The 11,156-nt window shown below is 49.0% G+C and overlaps 2 protein-coding genes across 2 annotated transcripts in view; one reads left to right on the top strand and one right to left on the bottom strand.

Moving 5' to 3' along the window:
* Window positions 1–5,536: 5,536 nt before the first annotated feature.
* EPUS_04220 (uncharacterized protein) lies at window positions 5,537–6,280 on the top strand (the record flags this gene model as incomplete). Its single annotated transcript, XM_007803316.1, has 1 exon — window positions 5,537–6,280. The coding sequence occupies one exon, from the start codon at window positions 5,537–5,539 to the stop codon at window positions 6,278–6,280; it is 744 nt and encodes a 247-aa protein (XP_007801507.1).
* A 1,252-nt stretch (window positions 6,281–7,532) lies between these two features.
* Window positions 7,533–11,156, bottom strand: part of EPUS_04219 (uncharacterized protein) — a gene marked incomplete at both ends in the record, with an annotated part of 5,696 nt that continues 2,072 nt past the window's right edge. The window contains one exon of the mRNA XM_007803315.1: window positions 7,533–7,706. Coding sequence (XP_007801506.1) covers window positions 7,533–7,706 — 174 coding nt within the window. The remainder of the gene's footprint in view (window positions 7,707–11,156) is intronic.

The raw sequence follows: 11,156 nt of genomic DNA, 5'->3' as shown, positions 1-11,156 counted from the left end.
CCCAAAAAATTGCCAGGTACCTCGACTCGGTCCGACTCAATCTCGGTTTCTTGTTTTCCATGGCCTGCTCCGAGCATGCTGCGCCGGAATTTTAAGGAGTGTGCTTTATTTCCTCTCAGGCTCAACAAGGAGGCGGGTTTCTTTTCGCCCCTGGAATCAGATTGATGCAGTCAACTACTACTAGTGTTGCGACAGCTCATCGCATGCTATCTCTGCCAGTTTCTTTTTTTTTCTCTCTTTAGAAGGTTATGTAAGCTGTGATAATTCTAAAATTAACTGTCATGATGGCCTAATAATTGTCTACTGATTAGCTGAGGCTTTCCCATTACAATTACTCAAAATGCCTCCACGATATGCCCTCTTGTTCTCTCACGACGAATGAAGAGGTCACTTGTGCAAGTCATATGTCTCTAACTGGGAAAGATACGTTACCATTTCCGCTGCAACACAGGCATCGATATCTACGGTACACTTCCTACCTAACCGTGTCTTTCTAAACCCTGTTTTCCTTTTCATCCAAAAGGCAAAGAGAACGAAATGTATCGTTTAGACCAACAGCCCGAGACAACAATCAGCCAGCAGCATATACCCACATGGAAGAAAGAAAGAAAAAGGAAGGATCCCAGGTCTGGATTTTATCTGAGCAACATCGTTGGCTTTGAGCTTTCAAGTCACTATTCCAGAAAAGTATGTTCAGATCCGCAACGGCGCCAGCAGAGGCGAGATTTGCGGTTTCGAGCACTACTGTGTGTTTTCACTAGAACGCTTATGCATCTCATCATATTTCAACCCTTGCGATCTTGCTAATATGTTGGGTTTGTTCTGTGGGAGAGATGAATCCTACTTTTTGAGATAAGCCGGCGAATCTTTCGCTCTGCTGGCTGTGTCGTCTTCTTAGGACAGCGGAGTGAAGAATAGTACACACTGTGGTTTGCTAAGATCATACAACAAAGATGCAGAGTACGAGAAGATAGAGGACATGCTATGCTGTAACCCAAATGGATGTCGGGTTTGTACCCTGAGTTGGAGTCGTTCATTAAGCGATTTCAACAAGCAGCAGAAGCAAAACCTGTGGTCCTTGATGGTGAAGAATCGCGCCGAAGAAGAACTGCTCTTATCTGTGCTGGCCGTATGCTATTTCAAAGTAAGAGAGGAAAATGGTTGCTAGGGCCAATCGAGCGATACGAAGGAAAGAATTAACGGGAGGAGAACATGGAACAGGGCGTCTGATCCAAATGATGATGCTCTTGAAGTACGGGTATCCAAAACGATCTGCGAGACTTGACTCCTCAAAATACGGGTAAAGGCATGGGACGTAGGATATATACTCACGATCCCCTTCGCAACATTGAAAGCTGCAATGGAGATCAAGGTTTAGGCTACAGCTTCCAGTCGAATACCGAAGACATGCTGTGAGACGGAAGACTGCTTTGGGAAACACAGCGGAGCTCCAGGATTGTAGCCCAGCTTCCTCGAAGTTCGATGGGTGGTACAAGGCATATTGACGGGAGGACAGCTGCATCAGATCTTTCCGACGACTTCGTAACTTAATCTTGCGGAAGACGATCTGCCGGTTCCAGTACCGCGGTTACGGCGTGTGCCATCTGCTATGGTCGGACAAGGAGGCCTGATGTAAGATGTACTATTTGCAGACCGCGCAACCTCCATCGTCGGGATGAACTTAATTCAAAGTACCTTAGGAAAAGGGCAAGACCAGAAATGAAAAGCAGGGTCGAATGAGCCGAGACATTTTAAATCGGGACAGCACATACGGGACTTGATCTCACAATTCAATCAACTTACTTTCGAGCTCCGAGGGGTCTAGCCCATTGCCCAGCACAAGGTACGGCCCAAATGTCCAGGATGCTGAATTGCAGGTCAAATCATCCTCAGCGCTGCGAGGTGCTTACGAATGCTCATGAAGCTGTGGGGTCATGTGACTGGGATTGAATATGGTATTTGCTCCTGGTGGAGGGAAACGTCTCAATCTGCTCGCGGGTGAATGGAATGTGCCGCAATGTGAGCATTTTACTGACATGAGAGTGAATCTGCTGAATCAAAGTCGTCAGTGAGAAATCGACAAGTTTCATCGCCTGCTCAGGTGCCAGGCTTCCGCAAGGGAAGAAAACGTCTGCCAAGAGCAACAGAGCAACGTATCATGGTAGAGACAGCATGTACGTTGCATGCCATTACCCAGCCTCCATGATCTCGCCATACACTGTAAGGATCGAGACTCGACTGAGTCATGTCCAAAGTGCCTGATCAATCGTTGTCATCAGGAGGGTCACTGGTGCAAAACAGAGCCATGCAGAGACGACAACCTTGGTGCATGCTTGACATGATGGATGTGAATACAAAATGCAGTGTGAGCAAGATCCTGCTCATCATCAAGGACAGTCATCACCTGTCAGAATGTGAAAGCTGCAGGCCAGATATAGCACAAAGCATTTAGAGCAGGTATCATAAGGGAAACAAACTACGCAGGCAATAAGGATGGATTCCGTACAGTAGGTTTGACCATAAGCTATGCATCCTACCAGACAACTGCGAGCCGTACATTGTCACTTGCTCGTTGTGATCTCACATTCCGAAAGTGCTACTGCAACATCAATAAATGACGGCAATATTTCAGCGCACTGTAGCGGGTGAAAGAGGGATCTTGTTGCCTCTATCAGCAGTGAGGCAGAACAACCGATATAAGACTTGCATTGATTGGTCGAAATAGTCGGTGAGCAGATCGGCAAGCACATCGAGGAAATGGTCTGCACCTTGGGAGGATAGAAGGCTGCATATGTTGCAGTGGATTGCTTGCCTCCCAGAGCGGATCTGACATGGCCCAGCAAGTAGGAAGTGTATGCAGGAGACGTGCCACTAAGTCAGATGGACACTTGCAGCTGCATGAACCAAGATCGGATTTGGAGAATGGTGTCCAGCTGTTATGAATAGGCACATTATTAAAGATATGGGAGATGGCACGGTGCATACAAGCATACCATCGAGCCGTGTGTGTTTCTTCAGCCATCTTCTTACGGCAGTGATATGCAGGTGGTGCAGTGGTGCAGGTGGTGCATACGTTAAGAGATCAGATAAGGGAGACCAGCACTGCAGCAGCCATGCATCCGATGACATTGCTGTACAGATACCTCAAAGAGGTGCCTTCTGCCGAGGAGAACCATCAAAGATGGTAGAGGGGCATGGTGCGTTAGTAGTGGCTGTCAAAATATATTTGCTGCTGGAGGTCAAGTGTGAGCGTTTTCAATTGTCAGCGTACGTTGTTGCCAAGCGTAGAACATATAATAATGTGGACACCGGAGGAGAAATAATTGTGGCCTGAATCCTCCACACCACTGATTGACTCCCAGCTGTTCAGATTCAATTGTTCAGGTTCGGTTTGAAATTCAGATGCAGGTTCAGGTCCAGATCCACACCCATGAAATCAAACGTCAAGCGTCAAGGGTCCGGCTGGTAGCAACTAACGACCGTCTAACGGCACTAGCTACTTAGCTCTCCAGCCCCTCGGTCAGAGTCGGGTGTTTGCAAAGGGGCCAGAAGCCAACTTGAATCTGGCCCCAAGAAACCAATCGATCCATCATGCATGCGGTGACACCGGCTAAGACGCCACACGTCGGAAAGCACCCCGAAGGCAGATCATTTCGGCCCCATGCTTCTCAGGGTAAGAATATATCGACTTCCGGTAAGTTAGTATAGCACGCAGCCAAGAGATTCTGCGCTAACTTCCTGCAGTTAATTACGACTCAGGGCGGCAGAGCAGCAAGTCTTTCCCGGTTTCGGACCCGGCAGATTCCTACCTCTAGTTGGTTCACGCACTCAAGCCTCCGAAGTTTTCCACCTGTGTCGAGCCGTGAGTCGCGGAAATTATGGTTACCAAGGCTCTCTGTGCGTGGGCCATCTGTGCCTGAACAATGGGATACAAAAAAAGCACCGGGAAAATTCCATCAATCATGGGCATCCGGCATACTTGCAGGAGATCCGTGTGGAAGAAGCATTTTAAAGCGGGACCCAAGCCGGTATCTCAGTGGCATGGGCGGCAGCAATGCAAGCTCGCCTTGCCGAGTAGCTAGGAAGTGGTGTGGCGTGCAAGATCAGGACGCCAGTTGACATCATGAACTAGGTCACCAAGAACAGACCACACCACGCTTTCTGTCACTGTGACCTCGAGGCCCACAACTTGTTGGTGTCGTAACTCACAAAAGGGATCCCTGGACAACAGTGCAGAATGTGACGGGGAACAATACCACGGTTCATGTTAGGCGCTTCGATCTCTATCATGGTCCATCTGTTTTTGAGCTAAGGTTCAGGCTCCCTGTTACCTGACAAGGAAAGGCTCGCTTTCCACAAAACCTCTGTGCCCGAGGACTAGTCGATCTTTGGGCTCAGTAGCTAGCCATACACAATACAAGCCATTACCGCGTTTTGCTTGTGAGATGGCCACGATTGCATCTCATGCGGCGGCGTCATAATGGTGCAGCTCTGTGAGCTGCGAATAATGCTGAAAGGCAGAAGGGTGAGAGACGCTCATCATTCTTCATCTCTACCCAATTTATATGTCCAGGACTCTGATCACAAAGCCCATTGGAGATTTGGGTTGACCATGGGCCGCCACCTTTGAGTTTGAAGCTCTTCCCCGACCATTCCACCTGTCACTTTCTTGGTGCAGCTGTCAGAATAGCATTAGGGTCCCACAAAAGCGTCGATGTGGGCTTTGTCTTTGCGCATCCGCAACGTATATGTCAAGCATTACCCGAACAGCCTGAAGATCCACACTAAGAATCACATTATTCTCTCTCCCCCAATCGCAGGCCTACCTTTTCTCAACAAGGTTGTCTTGCGGTAAGCACCCTCAAGGTTCTCGACGTTGTACGAGGCGCAGGGCAGGACAATCACGGTCTGTGACCGATGACCCTAGAAGGCGGTCTGAAAGTCTTCATCGACCTCCCTCCGCATTTGTCAGTGTCAGTGACGCCTTTTCGCAAGTCTCATCAACCTATGCGCCCGGTCTTCGTTACTTCAGGTACGTAAGAGGACTACACCTGAAAGCTGTCATCGCCTGCTCTTTTAAAATCCTGGCAATCGTTTAATTCAGCGTACCTTTAAAGCTCCCATTCATTTTGCATCTGATATCTCGTCAGTAACTTGCATGTCGTTGTCAACGTATCTGACGAAAAGAGCAGATCCTCTCGGCGGCGAAACGTTCGTTCGTATGGACCCTTTTGGACGTGACAGGGGAATGTCAGATTCTGCCGCCGATTCAGTTCACCAGCGATATTCCCATAGCCAGTCTCAGCAGAGATTGCCTCCCTTTCGAACAGTCAGTTTCCAACGTGCCGGTTTGATGACCTGATTTTGACGAGAAATTCAGCTTCTTTCCGAAAACGGCTCGAAGGAGTCGGACCAGCCTGCCCACAATGGATCCAACGGCTATCCATCACCTACAGCAGCATCTCCGAGATACTCTAGCCTGTGCTCGAGCTCCAGACCATTAGCTGCATCGCCAAGTCAGCCTCGTTCAGCGCCCATGCCTTCGTTATCTCAGGGATTCGATGACTTTAACGGGCGGTATCATGATCCGGCGGGATACTCCCAGATGCAACAGCACAGACCACCAGAATACTTGGTTGGGCCCAGCGGTATGCCACAGTATCCAGATGTACCTACGCCATATCCAGGACAGACTCTTACTAGCCAGCAATTCGACTCATACCAAACCAGCTCCAGTCTACCGTCAATCAGAGAAATGCCAGGTCGCAGAGAGGGTGCGGGGACAGGCCACGGCAACAATGGCAACGTACGCGCGTCTTATTATCAAAACGAAAGTCTTGGTCATTACCCTGGTTTGACGCCCGATGCTGAGCATGGCGCATATCCATCAAGACGCCCATCGCTTTATGACCACAATTCCCAAAGTCACACATCTTACCCAGCGCTTGGGTCTAGGCACATGACGCCAGGTGGAGACTTCTCCAGATACGGTCAGCCTACGTACGATACCGCAGGTCGTGCATATCCCTCTCCATATGGAGAGGTGGATTACTCGACGCAATCCTTGAGCGGTCCCCAGCAACCTAACTTTGGCGTACTAGGTGATGCGAATGATCCTCGCAGTAAGAGGAGAAGGGGTAATTTGCCCAAAGAGGTTACTGATATCTTGAGAGCGTGGTTCCACGACCATCTAGACCATCCTTACCCTACGGAGGAAGACAAGCAAATGTTCATTGCTAGGACTGGACTATCGATCAGCCAGGTAAAGCACCACACATGACCACTGGCTGTACCAACTTCTGACAGACTGTTTTAGATCAGTAATTGGTTTATCAACGCCAGGAGACGTCAGCTTCCATCGCTACGAAATCAAGTGCGATCTCAGGAGCATGCACGATCTTCTCATTCGCACATGCTGAATGAGCGAGAACACTATTCGTCCCAAGAATCGAGCCTTTCACCACGATGACAACACTTGGATGTGTGGCTGACACAGGGCCTTTCTCATGAAACAGTCAGTTGTACGGTTAATGTAATACTAGGAATGCGGCGCTCTGATTCAGGAGGGATTGGCTTTTCAAGATACCCAACTGGCTTCAGAAAATATTGGGGCGGGTCTTGCATAGGTAAGGGTATCAATGGTGAAGCGAAGTCAGGGTAACGGCAACATATCGGTGTTTTTCCCCCCAAAATTCTCAGCTGGCACTACGACCACGGATCTTCAGTTCTCATTTCAGCAACAATATGGTATTAATTCTCAGCATTTCACTCTGGCGTTACATTCTTTCGCGCTTCGAAAATTTCCTTTTCCAGCAGCGCATTGGGCTTCAATTCAACAAGCAGTCATCTACAAGCCGGTCTAAAGGGGCCCGGCTAGGAAAGAAAACAGACCACGTCAGCAGAAGTTGGTCTCCGGAGGCAATCAACCTGTTTTTGGGTCCCTAATACCCTTGAAACGCCATCACTTTCTGTCGTGAAGGGTACTAGAAATCAGCATGAACCCAGTCTACCAACCCGCGGGGCGAGTTGGCGAGGGAATAGTGATCCTGGTACTTATCTTTGCGGAGCTTGATGGCATCCAGGGAACACAACCGTGTTACATTTGCGGCAGGTCTCTAACCATCCTCTCTACCTACCTGATGGCCTACTGCATAAGGGAGGAGTCGGAAATGATTACACGGGAGACGTCGGATCCGTTGGCTATCACGCATGATTCAGTGTTGCAGGGTGGTACCCTACCCGGGGAAGGGAAGGGAAGGGAAGGGAAGGGGATGCGCTTTGGATTTCTTCAGACAACGAACCCTGCTCCACTCGACATTGCGAAAGCCCACCGTCGCTGATGTAGCAGGCGCGGACAGAGTCAGATGGGTCAAGAAACCATATCTTCGCCGTTTCTTCGAGTAGGGTTCTTACCGAGTAAACGCGGCGGACAGCTGGAGGCGCCAGCGAACGAGCGATATCCAAGTGAAACAGGACAACACTTCCGTGCCGTGCATGGCTTAAGGTCTTGCCTCATGTGAACCCGGAAATCGTTACGTACCGTGTGACGGATCCGATCCCACCTCAGGTGACGGTGTTTCATGCGCCTTCCTAGTGCTCACGTGGTTGGACAAAGCCTCCTCGATCGTGTCGACATTGATCGTGGTACAACTCGCGGAACGCACCAGCCATTTGCCATGAAATGATGCCTTGGCTTCTGGCTCTGTCTAGCCTGTTAGCCGTTAATCTCGTCCCCAGCCACCTTCCAGAACACCTCGGCACGTCTTCTAAAGCCAAACCCTAATCAACTGCATGCAATAATTAGATCATTATTTAAGATTAAAGGCGAACTGTTGAGCATGACGATTGTTTTGAGTCACGTAACATGACCCTCATTCGCTTCATCTACCACCATACATAGCAAATTGAAAACAGTGCACCTTGATCTCCGTCACATCCACAGGGGAGGTTCCACGTGCAGAATCTGTCTGGGACAACCACATCGAGATCATCTGTGGTACTGTTCATGCTCTTGTCATGTCCTGTCAGCTACCCACTAGAGGCAAGCTCCAGGCACTGACAGCTTCAGGGAGAAGCGGCTGCGGAGCACTGTCGGTACTTGTATCTTGTACTCTTCTCTCTGGCTGTAGTGACGTTGCAGGGGAAAGACGGCATTGCCGTGTTCTTCACGAGTGAACAACCAATTGGCGGGCTTCGCAACGGCCAACACGGTGTAAGTCCAGGCAATGCAGATGAATTGAAAGCATACTGATCCTAATCACTAATGTCTCATTGTCAACCTATCTCCGATGGGCGATTGTGGCGCCGGGAGAAGGCCGTACAGATCTTGCACAATACCAGCTCATTGTAACGAGTACGGAGTACGGAGTACAGAGTACAGAGTACAGACGCAAACATTCAACGCCAGCAAATCGAGGGTAACGTACTAGTAGCTTACTGTAACGTAGCTTAACGTAGCTTAACGTAGCTTACCCACTTGTGCAGCACCAAATTGCTTGGCACAGTCCTCGCTTGCTAACACCGTGCTATTACAACCAATCCAGCTCATTATTAACGATTTTGAAGCTCCAGAAGCTGTCTAAATATGGTAGATAAGAAGAGGCTAACACCACAGTAGTAGATGATTACTATTTGTATAGACTTCACGAAGGATTCCCCTTTATATCATGAAAGAGCTTCATCAACACACTCGGCGCTTAAGAAATTACTATATTTATTAGTCAACATGAACATCAACTGAAAGAGGCAGTTCTTAGCTTCAGTTTAAACTAGATTCGAGAAGATTTGACCTTGTGCTTACAAAGTGGTGGCTGTTCGAGATTTGGTGCTGCACAAGTGGGTCTGCTGCATAAGTGGGTGAGCTACGTTACCTAGCGGCACAAGTGTTGGTAAAAGTGGCTTGTCAACCCGGATTCAATGAATCATCAGCCGTCAAAGTTTTCGCTACCAACATGCATTGTCTACCATTGTAGGCATGGATTTCAAGTGGCCGGCAGAATCCTCGGCCTTACTTGTCATGACTCGCCTGGTCATGACTCGCCTGGTCATGACTCGCCTGTGGGCTAATGTTGCCGACGAGAGTGTCGATGATTCTGCGGCACACGTTTTCGTGAATCATAATCATAATCAGCCTTGCCATGGCCCATGCGGCATTGATGATCATTGATCAGAACAAGAAATTACGTAGTAAGCTGCTCCTGGCGCTGTCACACCAGCGCATGGACCTCCGCACCAGGATCTGCCTTCGGATCATGAGAGATGACAGACGCAAGCTGTCGCTCCCACAAACCACACTTCTCAAATGGCCAGTTTCTATTGTAATATCTTGGTGGTCTACCAACAACTACTGCATGGAACCATCGCAATCTCTCAATCTCCGCGGACAAAGATATGCCGAAGAGCAGAAGAGGGTACTGGATAACTTGGCTGACGCTATTGCCAAACACGACATCTCAAGAGGACTCCTCCGGAACCGATTAGGCGTCCAAGTTTGCGACCCAGACAAATAAACTGTTTCTCAACGGATGCTTGGGCACCTCTCAACACCCGCCCTGAGAATGGAGCTTCGGCTGTCTATTCCGCCGCAATGCAGCCAATTATCATTCGACCGACCCCGATCATACGATCATACGATCATACGATAGACAAATAGCGAAAGAAGTAGCGTGCCCCAAACCCCAAATAGTCGTATCTTTGATACAGTCGTCGATACAAGCTTTCAAACGCCGCAACAGTCGACCGAATGTCTTCAATGTACCCATTGTAACAATTCCAGAAAGACATCTCTTACATTTAAGCCACAGTTTGGCTAAAGATGCCGAGCCGTGCACCGCATCCATCGTTGTTTCGATCTAGCCATCAATTCGAGAACGTCGAAACACCGATCCGAAATGGTGCCATATTTGGTATCTCTAATGAATGTCTAGAAAATATGCGGAAAACCGTGACATTGTCTACAATCAAGGCCAGCTTCCCGGGCTCTGTCGAGCTGGCTGCATGAAACCGCCTGGCACTGATATGATCATCAGCGACGGCAATCAACCATTGAAGAGCAAACCTTCCATACTCCTTACTGGTTCTACTATTTGCTGTATCTTTAACTCAAGCATCAACCGATGCATATAAAATCGAAATAAAGCACACAGCTCTCTATTCTCATGATTACAGGATATGACTGGTTTACCCCGAGCCCTTTGCTCTCCGCCAAGCCAAGGAGAAGGAGACGGTGACAAAAATTGGCCATCAACTTCAATCCCCCGGTCTTCGTCTACCACAACATCCCCAATATCAAGCCACTCACCATATTTACCGCCTCACCATCCCAACCCCCGCTTTCTCGCATAGCTCAACAATCGAAGCAAGCAGAAGAACCCGAATCCCACGCAGGCATCACCATGAATTCCCCTTCTGCCACACACACACACCAAACCCCCTTCCCCCTTACAACCGACTCCCTCATCTCCGTATCTTCCCCCTATTCACTTCGCCCACTCTCCATATGCAGTTCCATCAATCAACCCCAACCCTGATATCCATACCTACTCTTCTCTCTCTCCTCTCCTTTCCCCGTTCCCAAGCGAATCAGCACGACCGCGTGCGTGTGTCATAAATATCCGCACGCGTGTATCCATGTCCACGCCGTCGATCGTGCTTCTCGAGAGACCCCGCCCAAACAAACTTGCATACCCCCCTTTGAAGATGCAATCTGCAATCTGCAATCTGCACGCATGGCTGTCGGATCGCCATATACATACCGTACCGCAGATAGTTGGGAGGGGAGGGGGAATGAACGATGTAAGGACTTCGCTGGTCTCTCTCTCTCTCTCTCTCTCTCTCCATTAGCGATGGAAAGGGAAAGGGAAATGGGTGCGTGTTTTTTCTTTTCTTTTCTTTTCTTGGTCTGAGAATTTGATTTCCGGATAGAGAAGGGGAAGGGGAGGGGGGGTGAGAGAGTAGAGAGTTAGAAAAGACGGTTTCTCCTCTTTGCCATTCACGTCAGATATATATTTATATATATATATATGTGGGTACGCATGTTTGGAATTGACTGGCCATTTTAATTCTCGCTCCGTAGGAAAACCCGAATCTACGCCTATGTGCTCGCATCTGGTTCATCTTCATTTTCATCTCCTGCAAGACCCTGTTACCAGCTGGCC

Source organism: Endocarpon pusillum, assembly GCF_000464535.1.
Source record: "Endocarpon pusillum Z07020 unplaced genomic scaffold scaffold218, whole genome shotgun sequence".
Lineage (NCBI taxonomy): Eukaryota > Fungi > Ascomycota > Eurotiomycetes > Verrucariales > Verrucariaceae > Endocarpon > Endocarpon pusillum.
The sequence above is the reverse complement of the archived record's forward strand: the minus strand, read 5'-3'. Positions and strand labels throughout refer to the sequence as shown.